The sequence below is a fragment of the Camellia sinensis genome, chromosome 8 (genome assembly GCF_055761805.1).
Source record: "Camellia sinensis isolate YWXY chromosome 8, ASM5576180v1, whole genome shotgun sequence".
NCBI lineage: Eukaryota > Viridiplantae > Streptophyta > Magnoliopsida > Ericales > Theaceae > Camellia > Camellia sinensis.
Genome location: NC_138968.1, coordinates 190,318,001 through 190,343,887, shown reverse-complemented (window position 1 = coordinate 190,343,887; position 25,887 = coordinate 190,318,001). Strand labels below are relative to the sequence as shown.

The 25,887-nt window shown below is 37.8% G+C and overlaps 2 protein-coding genes across 5 annotated transcripts in view; one reads left to right on the top strand and one right to left on the bottom strand.

Moving 5' to 3' along the window:
- The first annotated feature begins 592 nt into the window (after positions 1–592).
- Positions 593–25,887, top strand: part of LOC145797387 (endoglucanase 11-like) — a 35,346-nt gene continuing 10,051 nt past the window's right edge. The window contains exons 1-2 of the mRNA XM_082884406.1: positions 593–1,223; positions 1,462–1,674. Of these exons, the coding sequence (XP_082740532.1) occupies positions 993–1,223; positions 1,462–1,674 (444 nt within the window). The 5' untranslated portion in view covers positions 593–992. The remainder of the gene's footprint in view (positions 1,224–1,461; positions 1,675–25,887) is intronic.
- Positions 16,974–22,918, bottom strand: LOC145797388 (chaperonin CPN60-like 2, mitochondrial). Of its 4 annotated transcripts, XM_082884408.1 has the most exons (5): positions 22,748–22,918; positions 20,446–20,527; positions 19,881–19,971; positions 19,712–19,811; positions 16,974–17,213 (listed from the first exon to the last, which is right to left on the bottom strand). In XM_082884408.1, exons 1-4 carry the CDS (start codon positions 22,913–22,915, stop codon positions 19,751–19,753), a joined length of 402 nt encoding a protein of 133 aa, XP_082740534.1. In that variant the 5' UTR covers positions 22,916–22,918; the 3' UTR covers positions 16,974–17,213; positions 19,712–19,750. The 4 variants fall into 4 exon arrangements, 3 of the variants coding, with proteins under 3 accessions (XP_082740534.1, XP_082740535.1, XP_082740533.1); XR_014338875.1 differs by having other exon boundaries at positions 19,712–19,976; XM_082884409.1 differs by lacking the exon at positions 20,446–20,527 and having other exon boundaries at positions 19,881–19,976.

Below are 25,887 nucleotides of genomic sequence, written 5' to 3'. Positions count from 1 at the left end.
GTTGGATAATAAGTCTACCGATTATAACTTATAAATAATATATATTTTTTTTGAATCCTTTTGTCATTAATAATTTTCTTTTAAAATTTGTGCCAAAAAAAAAAAATTGAGAATATATTGAGCATGGCTAGGCAACGCTTCAGTCCTAGATCAGATTGGAGCATGTTGTTGGACTCATAGGGGTCCACCACAGGTCTTGTTTCGATGATTTGAACCATTCAATATGTAGAACTCGCTCAGTATTTTGTCCTTATAAAAAAATTATATTAATTGTATATCAATAGCTACTTGATCGGAATAGATTTTTTATCAACAATTTATTTTGAAAATTATATTTACCGTTGACAGAAATCTGATTCGATCAAGTAGTTATAAATATCTGATTAACGTGATTTTTTACAAGAATAAAGGAAGAGGTTGAATTAGACGGTTGTGATTTTTCATTTTATTCTTTATTTAAAAAAAAAATATAAATACATATAATATTTATAGTATTACTCTTAACTAATAAGAAAGAGGTTGAATTAGATGTGCGATCACAAGAAAATTATTCCTTAAACGAGATCAAGGTTGCCTCATTCAATTTGGTTGGTACAAAGTCGCTGGTTTAGTTTCATTGGCTCCTTTTAGGTTTTTGTGTTTTTTTTGACCTCGTCTTTGCACGGTTGTTTGGAGTCACATCTTATCTTAGTTAGAATGTTTATTTATTTATTTTATTTTTATGGGTTTGATGCTATTTGTTCTTGCTCCTTTTTGATGTAATCTCTGTTTCTACCTCGTACTTTCTTGTTCGACATCATTCTATTTTTTACCAATTAAAAGCGAAAAAGAAAGAAAAGTCACTGAAAGCCAAGACACGAAAAAAAAAGAAGAAAAAGTCTTTATGAGAAACAAACGACCCAGTTCATGTCTCATGCAGAAGCACGCACACTCACGTGCTTCGTGCGTGTATGTATACATAAAAGCGAGAGAGAGAGAGAGAGAGAGAGAGAATGGAGGAGAAGCAAAGCAGAGGATTTATAAAACTCCTCAGGTTTGTTCAACAATGGTGTGCTCTAATCTCAATCTTAGCCATTTTACCATTTTCGCAATCCTTCGACTACAAAGAAGCTCTCACAAAGTCTATCCTCTACTACGAGTCGCAGCGTTCCGGTCACCTTCCCTACAATCAGAGAGTCACTTGGCGTCACCATTCCGGCCTCACCGATGGGTTAGAACAAGGGGTCAGTCAATTTCACCAATATGCCAAACATTTCTTCTACTTAATACAAAAATCCAATTACAAAACCAAACACAAAAGAGAGGGAGTTGTGTTTAGTTATGTCATCGGTTTTCTAATCTTAAATTTTATGGAGCATGGTTACGAATATAGGCACATGTGGACATTAATTTATTGATATATTGATTGATACCGTAAAAAATTGATCGAGAAATTGGTGGTGTTTGGTTGTGGGAATGCAGGTGGACTTGGTGGGAGGGTACTATGACGCGGGTGACAATGTCAAATTTGGTTTGCCAATGGCTTTCACTGTGACAATGCTCTCATGGGGAGTAATTGAATATGGTGAACAGATTGCCGGTGCCGGCGAGTACCATCACGCGCTTGAGGCCATCAAGTGGGGGACTGATTATTTCATCAAAGCACATACACACCCAAATGTCCTTTGGGCCCAGGTATATTATATGTATAGGGATTCTTTTTTGTTTCTTTACCCTCGTAATCTCCATAAACACATATTAGTGAGTTATAGAAGAAGGGAAAAAAAAAATTGGTCACATGAAAAGCAAAAATTTGATCAATTCTAATACATTAGGAGTGGTAGGATAAAAATAATAATAATAATAATAATAATAATAATAAAAAAAATGTCTCAACCTTTTTCCTTATATGTATTCACTAGCTTAATTTGAAACATTTTAGAGAAGAAACAGAGTAAACAGATCACATGAATTCAGACCAGCTTTACTGTCTGTTGGCTTTTTGGCTTTTCGAAGGGTATTTTTGTAAATGTGAGCGTGCCAGCAAGGATCAATCAGTCCTTACAGAAATTGTGATTGCCAACCAATTACCAGACGATTGTGTTTTAGTTCTTTCAGCCTCAATGAAGAGGACTTTTACTGGTGGCTTGACTTAGGAGAAATTAAAAGGAATAACAGTAATATGAAGAACAATTGAAGTATTTCATTAAAATGAACACTTACAATGGTCCAAACTCAGCCTCGGAGAGGTTTACAACAGCAATCCACTTGAATCTACTTGAAACTACTCCTATGAATCGAAGTGCAGTGCGGGTATTTAAAGTGCAGGTATTTAAAGACTGGAAATGTAAAAGACTGGAGAAGAAAATATATGAAGTAAATGACTGATTTGTATGATCTGAGTCTTTTTTTCTCTTCCTGGGGGCTGCCCTGCTATTTATACTCGTCAGTGATGACCTTCGAACTGCACTTCGAACCGTCGAACTGCTCCTCCATGATCGCTGATCATGCTTCCTTACAAGTAGCTCCATTACGCCATTACTGGCAGTTAAGCTTCCCTCTTGTACTTGAATTTGAATATGAGTAACCGTTGAAGCTATGTCATCTTGCATCCCGTTATTGATCTAGTGTTACTCAGATCATGTGAGAACCAATATTTATTGCCACGTGTACGATCAGGATTGAAGGCTTGAATAACCTTCCTTTATTACCCTTACTCTGCCACGTGTCGAACTGTAACTGGCTTTTACAAAATATGTAGCCAACATTACCCCCCGCACTAATATACCCAATACTTGGCGATATTAGTGGATTACAGTTTTCCCGCGCCTCTAGAACGTGTATGGAGTCCAAATTCTGGAAACACAACCGTCATCCATTTGGTGATCATTTGCATTAACTCGTCGAACATCCCAATACCTTAGTATTCGAACAGGCTATGGCTGCATCAACTTCCCTTTCTACTGATCAAGCATATGAAGAGCCTTTGAGTGATGTTGTTCCCCCTCGAAAGAACCTCCACGCATTCATTAGCCACCTTTACCCGCCCTTCTCTATTCAGGTAATGGAGGCTTTTGCAGATTATAAACCTTTGGACTACGAACACATTGCCTTTAATCCCTTGGTTTACAAACTTACAGATACAAGGAGTTCTTCCCCTAAGCTCCCTTTGTATTTTGACCGAACTACTCTCAAGCCTTTGCTTCGACAAGTTGCAAATATGGACTTAGGAAACTCTTCTTCACAGACCTCTGCATGGGATGAAGCTGTAACCTCTTCACCCTCTGGGGCTTCTGGCTGGACAAGCTGGTCAACTCCTGAGACTTATGATTTAAGGGAGCGAATCAATCACCATTTTGTTGAGTTTACTGACCCCTTGGAGTTTCCCTCCTACGCTCGAAGCTCAGTGGTCTACCCTTACATGCCCATTGACCTTCGACGTAGCTTGGAAGAGACTCTGCTTGTGGCTTGGTATACTTCTTCCATGCCTACAAAGATAATGCACCCTGCCCAGCGCCCAGAAGAAGCACAAGGGTACATCCCTTCATTCTTAGCCAAGAAGGCGAAGATTTGTTCTTCTGATTGGCTTAATTATATTAGTGTCTTTGTTCCTTCTGCTCCCGTGCCATCTCCCATGATAGAGGCATCCACACCTTCTTCTGCATCTTCTGAGATAGAAATATTTGCTCCCTCCCCTTTGTCTTCTGAAGCAGAGCCATCTACTCTCTTCCCATCTTCCGAAGCAGGACCATCTTCTCCTTCTCCTTCTCCCATTCTTTCTTGGACAGAGAAACTAAGACTTGCCCTTCCAATGGACAAAGTTTTTCCACCTTACCAACCTCCGTCATCCCCCTCTCCAGCCGAGCGAAAGCAAGCTCAACTTTTGCTCGCGGTTTTCTCCCACCTGCCCTTCAATGTTCTTGAGGATGACATTCCTCTTAAGAACTTTCAATGGGCTTGTGATGTCCTGACTAGGGGTTATGTCCTCAACCCTCTTGCCCAAGCAGAGCTTCATTTGTTTTTGGACCAACTTCCAGTGCTCCTCCACTGGCATCGGAATTCTAAGATCACCATCCAATCTCTGGATCAACTTTTATCTCTCCGAATTCATGCCCAGTATGAAGCAGAGAATTTTATCGAAGAGTTCGATGACTTCAAGAATAAAGATTCTGCGTACTGGGATGATTTGGTTATAGATGAATTGGAACAAAAATTGAGGGAAGAGGCTTTCGAAACAAAGACTGAAGAACTCTATTATGAAGTGAGAGCTCATCAGCTTATGCAACCAACTTTAGAAGAGATAGAAGAAATAATAAAGAAAGAACAGAAACTTATTGACCATTGCTGGACAAAATTTCATGACCTTGTTATTTATTCTATTCCTTATTTTTATGAACTTGAATTTGTACCCAGATAGGGTTACTTAATGTAATCGTCTTGGCTTTAATATAAACAAAGTCTTTCTGTATTTAACACTATTTGACTCTGTTTCCTTTAATAAAAGCTAACTCATAACTTCGAATTGAACAATCTCATCCTTCGAGTCAATTGTTTTAATGAAGTACTAAAAGAACCAACATGTCTTATTCCAATTTATGGAGTAAAATTGACAATTCTGGCCGATATCGTCTGGAATTAATGCTTTAAATTTTAACAACATTACCCCTCAACATATGGTCATGGTTAATATAATCAATCAATTTCAAATTGACTATTTTTCTTTCGAAGAGTAATATGTACAAAAAACCAACAATTGGTTTTGATGCTTCGAACAGTGTTTCTCATACTCAGAGAATACTAGGGTTTGCTCCGAAGGTCGTTACTTTGATTCATAATCCCTAAACAGGTCTTTAAACCCTTCGAAATAAACCAATAATTAAGCAATTTAGCACCTTTAAGCATATAATAGGCTTCGAAGCCGGCTTATGTATTTCGAAGCCGTTGTTATTTGATTTTTTGGCGCCAACATCTTATTTTCGAAGCCAAATATTTCATTTTGAAGCTGGCCCCAATCCCGGAATAAGCTCTTCCCTCCAAAACTATCAATATTGGAAGAGATTCCTCGCATTCGTACTTTTAGTACTTAATGACTTACGGGGTATAATTTCGGACACAAAGGTTTTAAAACCCTCTCGTTTCGTGTTCCGAAATCTCTTGCTTTTTACAAACCCTTCTCTCTACTGGTTCCTCTTTGCTTCGGTCTTCATCTTCTGAAGAGTGTATCATCAATGGCTTTTTCTTCACCAAAAGTGCCAGCCCCAGAGCGCGTAGGCTCATCTTTAGCTTTGAAGAGGCTTATTGACGCAGAATGTGAGAAGTACAAGGTTGGAGAGAAAAGCGCTATCGATGGACGTATCTTCGTCCCTCGTCATCATGAGCAGCAGAACTACGTGCTCGGACCAATTTTCAAGGAAGTCCTTACTGAGCTCCCAACCTTTTATCCGCGCCTGGTGGACCAACGTCTCCTTTATGAAGGTGGCCTTGACTGGAAGAACTGGAGAAGCAATCGTCCTCATCGATGCTGGCCCACGATAAGACCGGAATGGCAAGAATGGTATGATCGGATCATTCCTGCTAAGACACTGGACCTCCAAGAGCTCTGCCTCCTCGATGCTCTTCGACTATCTAGGGTAACTATCTCGGAGGACCCTTTCCTAGTTCCTACTGCTTTGTGCTTTTGGAACTCCGTCTTCAATTTCTTTCAATTTAGATGTGGGATGATGGCCCCCACTGTTCTTGATATTTGCCATCTATTAGGAGTATCCCCCATTGGTACCCCCATCACACCAGATTTTCTTGACTTAGCAGTCCCTTTCTCCCTCCCCTCTCTTAATTCATCTTACAGTGATTTTGTCAGAGCCGAGAACAAAAGAGTGGGTCCAGTAACTGATAGGGAATTCTTTTCCTTTTTATTATATTGGCTTTGCAAATTTCTTTTCTGCACCTCCTCCCAAAGAATCATGCCTGAATTTGCTCCTCTTGCCAAAGCCTTGGTTTTGCAGAAAAGAGTAGCCTTAGCCCCATACATTCTGGGTCATGTATATAGAGTTTGTTCCCTCTTTTGTGAGAAACCCTTAGATGCTAATCAAGGGGGACCATTTTGGATCCTTCAGCTTTGGCTCTTTGCCTATTTTACTGAACTACAATCCAAATGCCTTAAATTTTCTGGGCTACACTCTCTCACTCATGGCATAAAACTAGCCAATGCTTCACTTTATCCAGCTACTTTTGCCTTTTATTTCTCCTTCTTTCATCAACTACCAGCTGCTCTTCCTGATCACCGTTTCCGTCCCTTCGAAGCTAGCATAGGTCCAGCCTGGTTGAGTCACTTCCTCAGTGACAGGCTCTGTGCCTTGCCTATTCACAAAGATATGTGGGCTTCCCTACTGATCCCTAGAGAACTGTTTATTGGGACCACCAACCCCAGAGCCTATAAATGCATAGCTGAGCCTTATTGTCCTGCTCAATTTGCTGGACAATTTGGCCTCACACAAGGAGTTCCAATACCTCTCTGCAGCAACACCAACCTAACTCTGACCAAGAGAGATTTGAAGGTTCGAAAGTCAAGGCTAGAAGAGGCAACCTTCAAGTTTATGGATGATCTGGCCACTTTTGAGTACATCCCTTTCATTCCTCAAGGCACCTTTTTGAAGAGATATCAGAGTTGGTGGGTGAGTAATATGGAAGTTTATTTAGTTGAAGGTGATCAGAAACAAAAGAAGCAGAGACTGCTTGAGCCTGAGAAGAAAACAATTGAGGTGCAAGAAGAAGGAAAAGAAGATGCAAAAGATCAAGAGCATGAGTCACCCTTGATGAGGAGGAAAAGGGTGATTGATTTGTCCCAAGAAGAGACAACCACTAGGGAAGTAGAGGAGGAGGTTATTTTTAAGGAATCCGAACCTCAGGCTGAAGGAGCTGAGAAAACAATTAATGAGCAGACAATGCCAATTCAAAGAAAAAGAGAAGAAAGATTACTGTCTCTTCTTCTGAGTTTGATATCTCCCCTTCTAACTTTGATGAGGATTCTGATTCTGAGACAATTGCCCAAGCAATAGGAAAGAGAAGGAAAATGACTGCTTCAACTACTGCCTTGATTGAAGATCCCCTTCATGAGGCAGCCGCCAAGGCCGTGGAACAAGAACATTCCAAAGCCATAGTCGTCTTTGAAAGGGCTGAGAAAAGACGGCAGCAACAAATTTTAAGAGAGAGAGCTGCTGCTGCTGATGCATTGCAAAGGGAACTAGCCAGAAAACAACGGACTGCTGGATACTATTCTCTCCGCAGTTCTCCCATCAGTACCAGTGCCTCTGGAACAAGTAATTTCTTTCATACCTCTACTGTTTTTTACTTTGTCAGCTTGTGGTATTGAAGTTTAACATTGTTCTGCATTTCTTCCTTTTGCAGCGACAACTACTGCACTCACCTTTCCAATGAGGCCTTCCTCAATTTCGGTTGAGGTTGATCAAATGCAGAATGTCAGGGTTGTTCGAATCGTACTTCCACTTCCAAAGCCTATATTTGACGTACCTTCCTTAAGTCCCAGTATTCCTGCATCTCTTCTTCTTGGATTAAAGCCATACCTCCCTTTTTTGGCTCGTGACCTACCTCAGTCTACTTTTCCTTCGAGCCTTGCTTTTTTTCCGTCCTTTACAGAAACTCCAACTGCTGCTCCATTCCCAGGGGCAGTTGATTCTTCCACAGAGGACATTGGTAGCTCTTCAATTCATGGCTCATCACCAATGCCCACTTCCAGCCCCTCTTTACTTGATTTGCTGGTGGCCAAGAGGCTGCCAAAGATGTTCCATCCGTTTCTCCCATCCCCATGCAGCCCTTTGTGTCTTCCACCACAACACTCTCTATGCCCTTCATGTCAAGGGATGAGGTAGACATTTTTGAAGGAAGACTAGTTAGTCTCTTTGACATACCTTCTACCTCTCCCACCTCTACTGCTGAAGCTGAGCCATTAGCCTTGGCTGACTCCCTACTGGAAATCTTCAAGAGTTCTCCTTCCTCCAGCAACAAGCCTTTTGCACCTTCAGTAGATTTGGGCACATGCTTGCAACTGTTGACTTCTTTTTCAAGGATCCCCTTCGAGGCTCTACAAAGGCCTATCATCAGGAATGGGTTCCTTCAATGCTGTAACATTGCTGAGCGGTCTGCCATGAGTGTCTCAAGTCATCTATCACAGGCTGCAGCTACTATTGATTTTTATCTCAACATTTGCCATGCTGCTAAGACTGCGGATGAGAAGCTGGCTAAGGACCAGAGTTTTGTTTCTCAAGTGCATACTGAAGTATCAACTCTGAAAGAACAACACTCTTTTGCCTCCCACTTTCGAGTCCAACTTCTGGAGAAGAAAGCTCTGCTTGAAGAGGAGTTAGCCGCAGTAAACCAAGCCTTGGTTCGAACTGATAAGAAACTGCACATCACCAATCAAGGGCTGGCTGATCGAAAAGAAAACATGGCTGCAGCTATTCAATTATTTCCTTCCCTTAGCAATAGGAAAGCTATTGTACAAAAACAATTAAAGCATTGTAATGATTTTTGGGCCAATTTGTGGCATAATGTACTTGATTCTTTATGAAAGCACAATATTTTGTATATCATTTGAGCAAGCTTGTGTTTTTGCATATGGTATTCACTCTATCCCTTGTGTTTCCCAAATGGCTGGAAAATAAGGTTTTAAATATCTGCCATTAATCTTTTTGGGATGTACATAACCATTCAAATTTCTTAAATGGTATGCTCCAAAAGGCAGAACCCTATGAATTTGATATGGTCCTTCCCAGTTAGGTGACCATTTGCCAAACTTATGGCTTTTAATCCCAATTGGGAGTATTGTCTTCCATACCAAATCACCTTCATCAAAGCCAATGTGTTTGACTTTCTTATTATAATTCTTGGCTGCTTTCTTCTTTTGGAAAAGAATGCTATTTAATGCCAAAATTCTGGTTTCATCTATGCCTTCTAATTCTAAGCACATACTTTGATGGTATTGTTCAGGATTCAATTGATCTTGACATCTTACTCTCAAAGATTTAACATTAATCTCTACTGGTAAGACTGCATCATGTCCATACACCAAGGCATAGGGAGTGACTCCTGTGCTTGACCTCGGTGAGGTTCTATATGCCCACAGAACATCCAATAATAGGTTATGCCAATCCCTGGGATTGTCATCCACAACCTTTTGTATTCCTTTTTTCAAGGACTTATTGGATGACTCAGCTTGACCATTAGCTTGTGCATAATAGGGTGTAGAATTAACAAGACTAATTCCAAATTCTGCCACAAAAGACTTCACCATCTTCCCATCAAACACAGTTCCATTATCAACTGTTATGGTTTGCGGGATGCCAAATCTATGGATCAAATCTTTAATAAAACCAATAACCTCTGTTTGGTCTACAGCCTTGTATGGCTTAGCTTCGACCCATTTAGTGAAGTAGTCAGTGGCCACTAGAATGAAACAATGATGTTTCGAAGAAGGTGGGTGTATTTTTCCCATCATATCCATGGCCCACCCTCTGAATGGCCAAGGCTTCACTACTGCATGTAGGTCAGTTATGGGCACGTGCCTTATTGTGCCATGTTTTTGACATGCCTGACACCCCCTTGCATATTCTATGCAGTCTTTAAGGATGGTTGGCCAATAATAGGAATGCCTTCGAAGCAACCACCTCATTTTTACACCAGGTTGATGAGCACCACAGATGCCTTCATGAACCTCAGCCATGGCTGTTAATGCTTCTTTCGGGCCTAGACATTCTAACAATAAAGCCATCTCCCCCCTTTTTGTAGAGAGCATTACCATATATCATATATTGCATAGACTGCAATTTGACTTTTCTATTGGCCTTCGAAGATGGACCAGCCAAGTACTGCATTATTGGATGCCTCCAATCTTGTTCTTGTAAGTCATTATGATTGACTTCCAAGATCACATTCCTTTTATTCAAAGGTTGTATTAATCTCTGATATGTTGTTTGGCTTATGTCCCTTTGGGTATTATCCCTTCTCTTGAAGTTCGAAGCTCTCTGAGCCACATCATTGGCTCTATTGTTCAAGAATCTTGGAACATGGGTTACATTTGCTATTTGAAACTGAGAAAGCAAATGTAATGCAACAACATAATATGGCAAGATACTTATGCTTTGACACTTGAAAATTCCTTTCACTTGGTTAACCACCAATTGAGAATCTCCGAATATGTCAACTGCATGTACTTGTAATCCAATAAGAATCTCTAGTCCCACAATTAAGGCTTCATATTCAGCCTGGTTATTGGAACAGGTAGTTTCATCCACTCTAAAACCATGGGTAGTTTCTGTCCCCTGTGGAGACTTGATTACAATACCAATTCCAATTAACCCATTTGCTTTCGACCCATCGAACCACATTTGCCATGGCTCAACACTTGCCATACCAAGTTCCATTATCTCCTGGCTCTCTGTTTGAGATGGATGATCTGCCAAGAAATTGGCTAAAACCTGCCCTTTTACTACCCTTTGAGGGACATATTCTAGATAAAATTCTGATAAGGCAAGTATCCATTTGCCAATTCTTCCCCTCAACATTGGTCTAGATAACATATATTTAACCAAATCTGTGGTTGCAATTACCAAGACAGTTGTAGGCAGAAGATAATATCTTAATTTTATTGCAGTAAAATACAAAGCAAGACACAGCTTTTCAACAGCTAAATATTTACATTCACAAGAATTTAAAAACCTACTAAGGTAATAAATAGCTTGCTCCTTGCCTTCTTCATTGTCTTGAGCTAAGAAAGCTCCCAATGAATCCTCTGCTGCAGCTATGTACAGCTTCAAGGGCTTGTTCCCCTTTGGTGGCATCAGCACTGGAGGGTTAGCCAAGTAGGCTTTGATACCTTCGAAAGCAATTTGATGCTCTGCTGACCACACGAATTCTTCTTCAGCTTTCAGCCTTAACAAGGAAGAAAATACTTTAGTTTTTCCTGCAGTGTTAGAAATAAACCTTCGAAGAAAGTTAACCTGTCCAAGGAACTTCTGCAATTCTTTCTTACTTGATGGAGGCCTGGCTGCAATGATGGCTTTGGCTTTGTTCTGGTCAATCCGTATTCCTTTCTTGTGTACCACATAACCCAAGAAGTTTCCAGATGATACGCCAAAGGCACATTTAAGAGGGTTGAGCTTTAATTTGAACCTTCTCATTCTTTCAAAGGCTGCTTCTAAGTGAAACAGGTGCTCTTCCATGGATTGGGATTTAACCACAATGTCATCAATATAACATTCCAAATATCCTCCAATAAGATCATGAAAGATAGTGTTCATGGCTCTTTGATATGTAGCTCCAGCATTCTTTAGACCAAATGGCATTTTAACCCATTCAAAGGTGCCAATATTTCCAGGACATCTGAATGCTGTCTTGTGGATATCTTCCTCTGCAATGCAGATTTGGTTATAGCCGGAATGCCCATCCATCATTGACAAGACTTGGTGACCTGCTGAACTGTCCACCAGCAAGTCCACTATAGGCATAGGGTACTCATCTTTGGGAGTTGCCAGATTTAAATTTCTGAAATCGATACATATCCTCATTTTGCCATTCTTCTTGACTACAGGCACAATATTAGATAGCCACTCGACATACCTGGCTGTTCTAATAAAACCTGCCTTGAGGAGTCTAAGGATCTCTTCCTTGACCTTCTGAATTACTTCTGGACTCATCCTCCTTGGTTTCTGCTTGTAAGGCTTGAAATTAGGCTTCATGGGGAGCCTATGTTCCACTAATGACCTATCCAATCCTGGTAGTTCATTATAAGACCATGCAAAACAATCTTTGTATTTCTTCAGAACAACCAATAGCTGGTTTCTGTCCAGTGCATTCAAACAAGCACTTATATAAGTGGGCTGTTGTACAGAACCTTCCCCTAGATTTACTTCTTCTAAAGGGTCTTGTGCCTGAGGACTTACCAAAGCTTCTTCCTTGATTCTTTCAACCTTCGAAGTAGCCTTCTTGCTTTGTTCTGCTCCTAGGTTCTTTAGTTCAACATCCTTGCCCTCCTCCTCATAGACAAAATCTGTCCATAAGGCATCCTCCTCCTGTAGCTCCTGGACTTTTGTCTCAATGTCCAATGCACAATATTTCCCAAGGGTCAAAATTCTGACCTGTTGCTGTTTCTGCTTGCAGCCGAGTATCATGGCCTCTCTTTCTTGCTCCTGTACTCTCTGGACTATAGCTTCTACATCCAATGTTGAGAATTTAATCAGAGCCAAGGATGTGGCTTCTTGCTTTTCACTTCTTTGCCTATAACCAGGCATCATTGTCATCCTTTAGAACGACCTCTTCATCAGCACTTTCTTGGACTAAGTGCTTCAAGTGTGTCACTTCCTCATCAGCCGTCACTTCGGCTGAACCGTCATCTTCCATCAGTATACTGAGCGGTGTCACTCCCTCAATATACAATTTAGCCTCCGCAAAGTCTGCACAGGCTATGAAGGGTTGAGGATCTGCATCGATTTCCTCTGTCTCTCCATTGCCTAAAGCCATCATGATTTTATGATGCAAAGAAGAAGGCACACATTTGTTAGTGTGGATCAAATCTCTTCCAAGTAAAGTATTATATTTAGCATTACTGTCGATTACGAAGAATGCTGTCATGCAATCCCTGGTTCCCACACTTAAATTAATGGGTAGAATCCCCTGAGCCATTTGCTTATCTCCAGTAAAACCAGCGATGGTTGTGCTGGTTGGTATCAACCTGGGATTCTTTTTTCCTAGTTTCTTCAAAGAAGATTTCGGCAACAAGTTTACTGCTGCCCCATTGTCTATTAGGACTCGATTCAGTTGTATCCCATCGAAGAAAGCCTTGATGTACAAAGGCTTAACATGTTGTGTCATGGAATTCGAGGGATACTCGAATGGATACGATAGGTTGATGCTTACCACTTCCTCGCTCTCATATTCATCTTCCATCGGGGTAACCATTTCGAAATTATCTTGCACCATACTTGCTTGTGAGTCTTCACTAGAGATCTGAACTGGATCAGCTTCCTGCCCCTCTTGATTCTCATCTCCAGCTTGGAATTCCTGTGGTAGTATGTGTACCATGTTCACTGATACTGGGGGAAACGAGCCAAACTGGATGGCTGGCTGTACCTGTTTCCCCTCTTGGTCACTTTGATCGACTTCCTCGGAAACATCCTGCATGATGCATTCTGGTATTTCATTGCTAACTGATCCCTTCGAAGGATCTTTCTCAACTGGCTCTTTAGTCAGAAACGTTTGTTCAGCCATGAAGGCTTCGAACATCTCTTCTTCCATCATTTCTTTCTTTTGGCTTGTGCCAATCTCTTCTTCTGTCTCACTATCACTCTCCATCAGAGCCTTCTCCAATCCAGCTAAACTAGCCTTCTCCCTGGCTGTTAGTTCGGCATGAACCTTAGCCAATTGTTCTCGGCTGCAAACCACTTTGCTCTATGGAACCGGCTTTGGAGCATGGTCTGACTTTGGGTTCTTCCTTCCTTCCGTTTTGACTGGTGAAGAATTTTCTCCACTTTTCTTCAGATCTTTCTGGTACTGGGTGTACCTGCGCTGAATTTTTCTCCTCTGTGATCTTGAGATGACTGGGACCATGTCTGGTTCCCTCGTCTTTGGGTGTTTAAGCAGCACCCAGTTATTCGGAGCCACCATAGGAGGCTTGATCATCCTGCCTTGGTTTACAACATCTCCATAAGCAAGCACTTCCCTAGGTTTGTTTTGCATTACAAACCAGTCTGGGACTCCAGGCACCCACGAACCTACTGATCCAGATGTGGAACTGTTTCTTTCTACCTTCGAAACCGCCTTCGAAACTGGCTGTGAAGGTAGATGCTTGTTCCTGACTTCATGTCTCGAGTCTGTTTCTGGCCTTTGATGAAAGTAGCCATTTTCAGTTCTGCGTGAGGTTAGTCTAGGAGGCCAATCCCTGGCTTTAATCCCGTAACCTGAACTCTTCCCCAATCTTCTTTCAGAATGGTTGCTTTCTACTCTGTAGTAGTTAGGTGGTCTAGACTCATACAAGGACCTCTTGCCTTTAGCATGCATTCTGTCCACTGCAGGTTCAACCATTGATGGTCGCTGCCTATCACTACCCGGATACGGCCTTTTGTTGTAAGCATTGGTTGGCTTAGAATGTCTTTGAACATCTCTGTAGTATTTTCCATCAATTGGAAGTCCCCTCAACCATTTATGACTCAGTCTGCACCTGGGACACATCCTCTGCATTACAGCTGCTTCCAAGGAATTGTCATCTAGTGCTTCTTCGTCAGATTGCTCCTTCTGATGTGAGAAACCTTGTCCAATAGCTGGTGGGTTTCTAGTCTCCTTCTTAGCAGTTGTCTGGTTGGCAGTATGCATTTGCACGTTGACCTCTTCCAACTCCTGCAGAGATAGATTCTGGAAGTTTGGTACAACCACATTAACTGTGCCTTCTCCAACTTCTGGAAACGGGTTACTATCAATCCCCATGATCTTTTCTGTTTTGGTTGGGAATTTCAGACTTCCTTTCCGAATCTGCTCCTGGATCCTGTCTCGAAAAACAATGCAGTTTTTAGTCGAGTGAGACCAAGAGTTATGCCATTTACAATATATTTTTCCTTTAAGTTCATCTGGAGATGGCAATTTTACTCCTTTTGGTAACTTAAGGAAATTGGCTACAAGCAGATGGTCAAAAATGTCATCTGCTTTTGCCATATCGAAAGAATACTTTCTGTGGAAATCTTTCTTTTTAAACTGCTGGTCGATGGTGGTGTCTTTATGAATCAATGCTTCACAAATTACAGGTTCTTTGCCCACAATCTCTGCTGCATCGATTTCATAATTGGGATCTCTATAATATGTCTTATACGAGGCATTATTTCGATCTTGTTCTTCTTCTAATAATGCTTCATATCTAGGCACCTTATAGGTTAATTCGACCAAATCCCTGAACTCAGTTGAATCAAACTTCTTTCGAAGCCTGAACTCTAAACCGTTTTGAGCCAATCTTACAAACTCTGGCTCTGGGAGAATGACTCTACATTTATTCCGAGCCCTTTTAAATCTGGCAATAAACTGAGTAGCCTTTTCCTCAGGCCTTTGACTCAATCTAGCCAAGTCTGCCATGGAAACTTCTGGCTCCGATTGGAAGAATTGGGCATGGAATGCCTCTTCCATCTGTTGCCAATTTTGAATGGACCCAGGTGTAAGGTTGATGTACCATACAAATGCTCCTCCAGTCAGAGAATTTGGAAATAATCTCAGTTTCATATAATCATGATTAGTGAATTCACCGCATTGAGCAGCAAATCTAGCAATATGCTCTACAGTTGACTGATTTCCAATTCCATAAAATAGAGTAAAATCTGGTATTCTGAATCCTTTTGGGTATTCATGTACCCTATCTACCCATTCTGGTTATGGTTTTCTGTATATAGGAGTCTGGACCCCCCGAGCCATTGGTCCACATATCTCCCTAACAATATCAGCAATCTGGTCTCTAGGAACCAAATTTTGTGCTTGCTGAACCACTACTGGAGGGACAAACACAGGGTTTGGTGGGCAAACTTGTGCCTGTTGTCCTCTTGGTCCATAAGGTTGCATATTTGGGACTGGGTGCCCCTGTGGTACAGGTTGCTGTTGGGGGTGTGGGTAACCCCTTTGAGCCTGTCCTGTGAAAGGACCTGCAAAAGGTGTTGGAACAGATGTTGTATCCCTTCCATTTGTGGGAAAACCTTCCAACCCCCCGGGTATGAATTCGAATAAAGGATTATTATACCCCCTAGTACCACGTATGGCTTCGAACATGGGATTTGTAACCATTCTTATGCCAGTTTCTTGTATTTGGCCCGGTCCACCAATTTGTGTGGCCTCATTGTTGAGTACTGAGGCACTTTGGCTCACTGTAGGCCTCGAAACAGGTTCATACACTACAACAAGTTGGGTCTTGAATGACGAAATTTTTTTGTCTTCAAAGAGCTAATTTCGTCACTATAGATATTTGTGAGGAAATATTTTCGTCACCAGTTTCGTCATTGAATGTTTGTCACTAAAAACCAACGTGACGAAAAATAATTTCGTCACCAATGAAATTACTTCAGTGACGAAATTTTTTGTCACCAATAAAACAACATTTTGTCGCCAAAAATTCTCATTTTCGTCACCAAATAGTTATTCAGTACCATATTTATAACTTTAGTTGACGAATAAATTTGTCACGCATGTTGATCATTGATGAGGAAATAATTTCGTCACAATAAGATGTAAAGATGACGAAATTTTTCGTCTTCAAAAGTCATAATTTTTTGTCACCAATAAAACAACATTTTGTCGCCAAAAATTCTCATTTTCATCACCAAATAGTTATTCAGTACCATATTTATAACTTTAGTTGACGAATAAATTTGACACGCATGTTGATCATTGATGAGGAAATAATTTCGTCACAATAAGATGTAAAGATGACGAAATTTTTCGTCTTCAAAAGTCATAATTTTTTGTCACCAATAAAACAACATTTTGTCGCCAAAAATTCTCATTTTCGTCACCAAATAGTTATTCAGTACCATATTTATAACTTTAGTTGACGAATAAATTTGTCACGCATGTTGATCATTGATGAGGAAATAATTTTGTCACAATAAGATGTAAAAGTGACGAAATTTTTCGTCTTCAAAAGTCATACATGGATGACGAAATATATTTCGTGACAAATATATATATACGTGATGAAATTTTTAGTCACCAAACAACAAATAAATAAAAACTTTCATATATAAACTGCAGTAAATTGTCACAAAAAAGTTTATTAGTGACGAATAATCACTTTGTCATAATAACAAGTACAAATGACAAAACAAATTCGTCACTAAACTTGTTCCATATTTTATATTCAATTTAAATTATTATTTCATAAATATCCCTGCTCATATCCAAATAGCCTTTTAATTGTACTAAGAAATCCACTAGCTATTATACATCACTCCACAAAAAAATTCACTAAACCATTTATATTATAAATCAAAATATATCCATCAAACAACTTTACTAATAATCCATTAAGTATCACAAAAAAACCATCAAAGCAAATCCCAAAATGAACTAACGTGGAGTCCACAAAAAAAAATCAATACTCAATCTTGATTTGCAACTACAACTAAGCATCAGTTTAGGGAAAAAAATTCAACAATTGATCTTCATTTGCAAGTATGCTTCCGAACGTCATCAAAACCAATCTACAAAGAAAATAAACAAGGCAAACATTAATATATTATCAATTACATCTAAACTCATATATAAATAATTTTATTTTATAAACCAATTTAGTAGAAATGCATATAACAATTCAAAACTTCAAAGAGTTGAGGTGATCCTTGATGATAAAGCAACACGGAAATAGAGACTTAGTTGATGAGACGTATTACAAGCAGCTGGTGGGTAGTTTAATGTATCTCACAGCCACGAGACCGGACATGATGTTTGTAATAGAGAACAAATAAAAAAGAAAAACATGGTAGTATTTTGCACATATTCAAATATACAAGTGCCCTTTATGTTTCACAAAATGATTTTGAATCCCAATGTAATTGAGCGTAGTTGCCTCAAATCATTTAAAATCACTGCAATGCCCAATATGACTTAACAAATATGCACTTGAATACCACTCCTATAAATGATAGAAAATTGCAAGCTAATTGAATTCGTACTCCTAGACCTTGAAATTGCTCCAATACTGCCTATAATTTGACAAAGTACATTAAGCACTATAGCCACAACTGATTCAAAATGTGCTACAGGCTCCGTCTGTTTTTCAGGTCACAATTGAAAGCATTGTGAATGAGGGGATGTATTAGAAGCAAACATGCCATAATATGTCCGTAGGTGCAGCATCTTGTCAACAATGCGTGCATATTAAAGTTCTTACCAAAAATACATCAAGCACCAACCACAGTTCATCAAACTAGTTAAACCAGCCAAATCTTACCATAATTACAAAAAACATACAGGGACTTTCAACTTCTTCGAAGCTTTTAATATAAATCCTTTTGAATTGATTTACAAATTTTTTTGAAAATAACTAATGATCTGAAAACTTTAGATTACTTCCGTAATGATAATATAAGCTATTTTTTTTGTCAAAATCAAATACTTTTTCCACTATAATCTATTCTCACACTTCCTCGAATCACAAAATTCTTAAAAATATCTTTCAGTATACAAAGGTAAGTTAATAAATCTAAAACCTGCCACAATGCAAAGGCAAGGGATAATCCAATCCCCACACAAAACGAATCACAAGGGGTCATAGATGAATTCTGTAAGATATCTACTTGCTAATAATATCTGAGTATTCATCTGAGAAAAGTAAACAAACAATAAAATTTGTAATTGTAACACTATTCTCTTTGCTTTACTTTTTCTCGGTCAAAAATTTTCAGTTGAAGCAAATGGTGTAGTTAAGAATGCCTCAGCAAAGGCCAGCAAACATAAATCTAGGAATTAAGACAACATAATAGTCAATACAAGCATATGAATAAATTTACTGTTTGTAGAGACTATTCTAGTAGAAAAGATAAAGTCAGACATTTTCTTATCACACTGACTCTTCATCTCCTACATCAACACAAAAGGAAGAACCATTTTGATTGTTACTAGTACAAAATGTTTGGATTACCATATAGATATTATATATATATATATATATATATAGAATTAACAAATCCAAAATAAAAATCTTTAGTGCACGGCCAGATATTTTAAAGTTATAAAACCAAAATAAGAGCCAATTATGGCTTAAATATAGTGAGTGGGGGGAAAAACCACTTTTCAACGCTTCTGTCCTCAACTAGTGATAAAGTAAGCTCACTTGTCCTGGGAGAGGAACACAAATGACCCATGGTTCTTTGCAATTTTTCATTTCACAAAGTTGGTCAATCTAGTATAAAGTTCAAACATCATGTCATAATTTGTTATTTGATTTGCAACTGATGTTTATGCATTTTAATTAGGTTTGGAGTTCTTATTTGTGAGATATTATGCTCTCATAATTTGTGTATTTTTTGTCTTAAAAAAACTATATGTGAATTTGTGAGGGGGTGTTCCTTCTTGCCTTGAAAATAGATGTTGTCTAGTTGTGGGGAATGTGTATGGATACTGTTTCACAAGGAATAAGTTTTGCATCCACTAATAGCAAAAAAATAGAATGAGCACTGCTATGAAAATCTGTCTACATGACAAGTTTCAATTACAATACTTATAACCTAGATGCTTATGGCAATGTCAATGAAGATTTCAGCAAGGAAATTACAAAAATCAAACAAGCCATCTAAATACAAAGGAAAGAAACATAATTAGAACAACCTTTAGGATTTGCTAAGTTTAGACCAACTAACTAGTTTTCTTGACATGACCATAATGCTGTTTGGAAGCTTGGAAAAAAGAAGATAGAGAATATAAGAAATTCTGAGTATCACATCAAGTAGGTTGCTAATCTTTGGACTGGAAAATTTCTATCAAATTCAGGCAACAAATGCATCAAGATTTCACTATGTCAAATGATTCAAGATTTTGGTTGGCAAAGTTCAGTTCAATTTAACAGAATTATGAGGATGAAAGGATTATTAAGTAGCATCTAGAGAAACAAACCCTTGGCAGCATCATAACCCAAACTAAGATCATCTTACTCCAAAAATGAAATGTAATTGGCCATCAAAAATGAAAAAGACAAACTTGCCTGGAACAATTCCCTTTTCCACAGCTGCTCTTGTTGCTTTTAAAGCATCTGTAACCCGATCTTTCCTTTCTCCAACTTCTGCCTTGCCAGCCTTTCTAACCTGAAAGAATAAGACTTGCAATGAAGTCATTAAAATACGTGCAACAGTAGAAATTCAGTAAATATTTACCTTGAAAACAGTAACACCGCCAGATAGCTTTGACAATCGCTTATGTGCTTTCTCTTTGTCAAAAATAGCAGTACTCTTCTTAATGGCGGCCCTTAGCTATTCAAATATATAAATAGTATCTCGTTAACATTTTTCTATGCAAATCAATGGCTTTAAGACCCTACATGATAACATGGGAATTCTATGTCTCTTCAATTAAGTACTTGAGAACATTTCTTTAGTAAAAACCATAACTCTAATTAAAATCAAATCCAAGAAAAAAAATTATTATCAATATTTAGTGCTCAAATTAATGGTTAGGAAATAGATTTCTCCCATGAAATGGAAGTTTTAAACTATAAACATCGTGTGTTGACCATGGGTATTAGGGAGGATAAGGCCCATCTTCCCTATTAACTTCAAGCACTTCCTACTACGACCATTCAAATTTCCACAAAAAAGATATGTTGCAGCACATCAAGCATGGAATTACACTATTATGTATTTAGCACAAAAAATGAATGCTAAATAGTACCTGCACAGGACAAAACAAAACATAAATCTTTAAAAGGAAACAAGTGCATACCTCTAACCACATGGATGTTTTCACCACTTTTTGGATTCCATATTCTCAAAGTTGCATCATTAAAACCAGTACAAATTGTTACCTAAAGTTACCAGGAAGTAAAACACACAGGCATAGATAAAATTTAGTTTCTGAATGAAAATCCTTAAATATACAATTTCTATTTTGTTGTCACCAAAAGTAGGATAGTGCCATCAAGTGTAAAATCACCACAAGTCACACTACTAGCATGACTGAAAACAGATTAAGATAGGCACTTTTGTCAGCATTCCACATCCAAACAGTGGAATCCTCCGAACTAGCCAAGACCAAATGTCCTTTTGGATGCCACGTGACCCACTGTGTAGGCAGATAGTTCATACTCAATCTTCATACATTAACTATGTGACAAAAAACACTAAGAGTAGTCATAAAATCTCACCTCAATGCCCCATTAGGACCATCAAGCGTACACTTAAGATTCCCAGAATTTATGTCCCAGATTTTAACAAGTCCATCAAAACTTCAAGATGCAAGCAACTGTCCATCAATACTAAAGGCTAAACTAGACACAGATTGTAGTGACCCTAATTTTTGTAATATATTATTAGTAATTATTTCAGTTAAACCTTTGAATTTTCACTTTCTCACAAAATAGAATTCTACATTCATTAATTATATACTAATAATAAATATTTTTGGTTACAAAATTTCATTTGGCATCCTTACACTTATTTTGTATATATATATATTTAATTTTGTACCAGTTATTTATTATATGATTTAATATATGCTATAAATCCCTTAAGTGTGTCTAATTTGATTCTTTGGGGAAGGGGTGGCAAATCCATGCTCCATCAGTTCCTTGTAACTCCCATGCTCCTTTATTCCCTTGTAACTTGTGGGAATCTCACCAGAACACCACACTTCTTTTGCAAAGAGGGGCCAAACATGCAACCCTATAGTTCTAATTTTTCAGTCTATATTATGTATATATATTTTCACCTCTTTTAGCCCCTCATCCTCGTTTGTGAGCTGCTGAAGCAACAGGAGTAGAGAGTTTGAGACTTAAAAGAAAAAAAAGAAAGAAGAGAGAGAGAGAGAGAGAGAGAGTAAGGAAGTAGAACTTGAAAGCTAGCTTCATAGTAAATTACACACCCCTCTTCTCTTCTCTAATCCTGCTTACTCTTCTTAATCTACCTCCTAGCATGTCCCGTGTATGTATGAAATGTTGGTATGCTTGGAAATGGGGTGTAAATTTAGGTGTTAGTATGAATAAGTGATGCTACCTTGTATTTTCTGCTGATTTCATGACTGCTGCAACTTTATCACTCTTGGAAAAATGTCAAACTTACTTCTTTTTCAAAACTGAATGTAGGGGATGATCTTTGAGGTATTTAGAGCATGTGACATTTTTTGTAGCCCCTAATTAGACGTTTTTATAGTCTAAACAATTTTTTTAAACAATCTAGCCCTGTGTTTCCAGAAAACAGTCCACTTCGTGTATTTAAAAAAAAAAAATAGAAATCTAGAAAAATCATCTTAGGTTGGTTCTTATGTCAAAACTTAGCATTTTTAGTCCTCTTTCCAACAAAATTTATTTGAGTAAAAGTTATTGGGTAGATTGAGAGAAACGCTCATTTTCCTAATAGTGTGTTAAATCTGGACAGAATATGGTGTGTGGCCTATTGATAAAAATTCTAGTTAGGTTATGCAAATTCTGAAATTGGAAATGAAAGTAAACTTATTATTCTATATTTCTGTTAATTTTCAGAACCTAAAAAGGTCAAAAGTATTTTTACCGACCCAATCCTTTGGCTCCTATACTAATCTAAAAATATGTTACTTTTTTGTGTCAAGTGTTCCTGAGTGCTTAAAAGCATGCCAAATGTGGTTTACTTGCCTTACCATGCTTGTATGTATTAGTGTGTTATATTTCATCCCATATACTTGCCTTACATTCATGTATATTATTTGATTCAAATCTAATTATATCAACCAGGGCAATTACCTTTATATCACAAGAAACCATAACATTGGAATGGTGAGAACGCATTGGACCACCTTAAGAAACTCAAATTAGAAGTAGATGAATTCCTCTAATCAATATTACAAGAATCATACAGCATACAGTACGAATCATACAACATACAGAACAGATCAAGCCTCTGCATAGAAAAAAACCCCTAAATCTAGAACAAAAATCAAAACACATTTATTCATTTCACAGAAATCAAGATTCTATAGCATCAAAAACAAAGTAAAAACCCTAGAGCTAGAGTGAAATGGGGAAATAGAGAGAGAGAGAGAGAGAGAGAGAGACCCCTGAATCAAAATCGATGGGAGGCGAGACGGTGTACCGACTGTGGCAATAAGACGGTGAGACATAGGGAGGGACGGTGATCACTGTCGATGAGAGGGACGATGAGCGATATGAGAAGGAGACCAAACGATGCTCTGTTGTTTGGTTTGTTCTTTGTGTATGTATCATGCATACAGAGAATAAATCTAAAAAATATATAATGATACTTAATTGAAAAGTAATATAAAAAATAAATATAATCCCATATTAACTAGAAAGTGTGATTAAAAAAATATAAATAATCATAATTGAAAACTGATATAAAAAATAAATATTATCATACTTAATCAAATAAAGTGTGATTAAAATATTAATCTAATTTTTTATCACACTTTTAATAAAAGTGAGATATTTTCATTTGTCAAAGTGTGATCTTTAACTGTTTTTTTAGTAGTGATTGGTTATAATATGAATATCATAATCAGAATATCGAACATGATAATCATTATATTTTTCATATTTTTTTCCCAAATTAAAATCATTCAAGTTGTTCATGGAACCTTCAAAGTAGAGAGGTTATAGAAATGTTAGAAGCAATGAATGTAATGGATTTAATCTCATCTTGACCCAAACGCGTCTGAAGACAGAGTAAGGGTAGAGAATGAGAAACGAGAGACCCGAATAGAGAGAGGGGTAGAGAAAGAGGAACAGAGACTACAACTAACCTGGATTTCGTGGACGGTGCTGTGAGTTGGACAATGGTGCGAGAGAGAGAAATGAAGAGCTTTGATGAAGCTATACAGTCTGCCTCTGCGTGTGAAATGAGAGCAATGGATCATTTGGGTCAAGAGAATAGATTTGGTGAGGAATAGAATTTGTCTCCAAAACACAAAACTACGTAGTTTTATAAATTGAAATATTTGGTGGCAAAATATTTATCCTCACTAATAATATTTTTAATGGAGACGGAATTTTTTGTCACTAACTTGGCGACATAATTCCCCTCAAATTTTTTAATAGCGGGAAAAAATTTTGGTGACGAAAAAAATAAAAATAATGACGAAAAATAATTTTGTCACCTAATTTTTTATTATGTATGTAGATTGGTGACGAAATTTTATTTTTCTCTCTAAAAATGGCACATTTGGAGACAAAATATTATTTTCTTCACTAAAGGGTAAGTCTTTCGTGACAAAATTTATTTTCGTCATTAGTTTTCATCTCCAAAGACACTTTTTGTTGTAGTGGAGAGATAGATAGAGATACAGATTGATACGAAGACTGATAAAAAAAAAACAAAAAAAGAAAAAAAAAAGGAGGGAAAAATAAACTGATCCAAAAAAAAAAGGAGGGAAAAATAATTTAGGAAAATTGATCCAAAAAAAAAAAGGAGGGAAAAATAATAGACTATTTTTTTTCATCACTTCTTAATATGTTAAAATTCTTCTTTCAAAATTAGTGACAAAACAATTTTCTCACTAAAAGGCCTAAAAATATTAAAAATTATTGGTGACGAAAATATATATCTCACCAAATGGTTTTAAAATATTTAAAATCAAATTTTTCAAAAAAAAAAAATTTATTGGTGACGCGAATATATTCTTCATTATTAATTTTTTAATTGTTGAAAAAAAAATCTCACCAAAAGTTTCTAAATTTTGGCACCATCAAAAAAAAATTAGTGGGAAAAATTTAGGTGACGAAACTTATTTTTTTTCTCACCTAAAAGTAAGTATTTATTGACGGAAATACATTTCGTCACCTATTATTTTTATATTCTTATTATACGTGACAAAATTTATAATTCCTCATGGATTATTCTTATTTAGTGACGAAATTTGTTTTCTTCACTAATTTTCGTCACCATACCAATACAGAGAATAAGAGAAAGAGATACCAGAAAAAGAGCAAAGATAAATCAAGTACCAAATCACCGAGCGAAGAAGATGTGGCGGTTACCGGCAAGGCTACTAGTGGCGGCGACGATTGGCAAGGCTAATAGAGGCGACGATGGTGATCGGCGTGGTGGAGGAGCAAGAGATAAGATAAATTAATACCCTATTTTGAGAGAGAGAGAGAGAGAGAGAGAGATAGAGATGATAAATAGAAAAGGGGTAAAAAAAATTAATACCCTATTTTTTCTTAATTGCCGCTCAATATATCAAAAATTTCCCACCAAAATTGGTGACAATATTATTTCCTCACCAAAAGATATCAAAAATATTAAAACGTTTTGGTGACGAAAATATATTCCTCACAAATAATTTTATAATTAGTGACAAAATTTTTTCTCACCAAAAGTCTCAAAATTTTGGCGCCACCCAAAAAAAATAGCGGGAAAATTTTTGGTGACGAAACTTAATTTTTCCTCACTTAAAATGAAGTATTTATTGACGAAAATAAATTTTGTCACCTATCATTTTTATTTTTTTATTATATGTGACAAAATTTATAAATTCCTCACAAATTATTTTCATTTAGTGACGAATTTTATTTTCTTCACTAGTTTTCGTCACCATAGGTTACTTTTGTTGTAGTGATACCAAGACTGAGGTGATGGTCTTTCCAAGTTTTGGGTACTAGTTTGACCATTAGAATGTCCATTAACTTGCATAGGCTGTTTATCTCTAGCCAATCTTTGCTGAGGGACATTTAAAACCTCCTTCGTGTGTCTTGTGTTTGTTAGTTGGTGATTATTCATTCGATCCAAGAAGGATGTTGCCCATTTTTCCATTGTGTTCATTAGTTGTTGTCCCATAGCATCTACTAAGCCATCCCATGGATTTGTTGGCTGAGTAGATGGAATGGTGGATGGCCCAATTCCTTGGTTTCGTCCAATACTACGAGCATATGGTTCTTGTCCAGAAGTACTGGTCTGTTCGACCAAAGGTTCTGATAACATGGGAGTTTCCACAGGATGTGTTACCACATTATCCTCTGGATTAGGTATTTCTACCTCTCCTTCTACGCCTTCCTCCAAGCGTTCATTTTCTCCTTGTCGTCTTCGTCTAGCCATATTTTAATAGTCCCACTGGGCGTGCCAAAAATATATGTTGGGTTTTTGGCTTTTCGAAGGGTATTTTTGTAAATGTGAGCGTGCCAGCAAGGATCAATCAGTCCTTACAGAAATTGTGATTGCCAACCAATTACCAGACGATTGT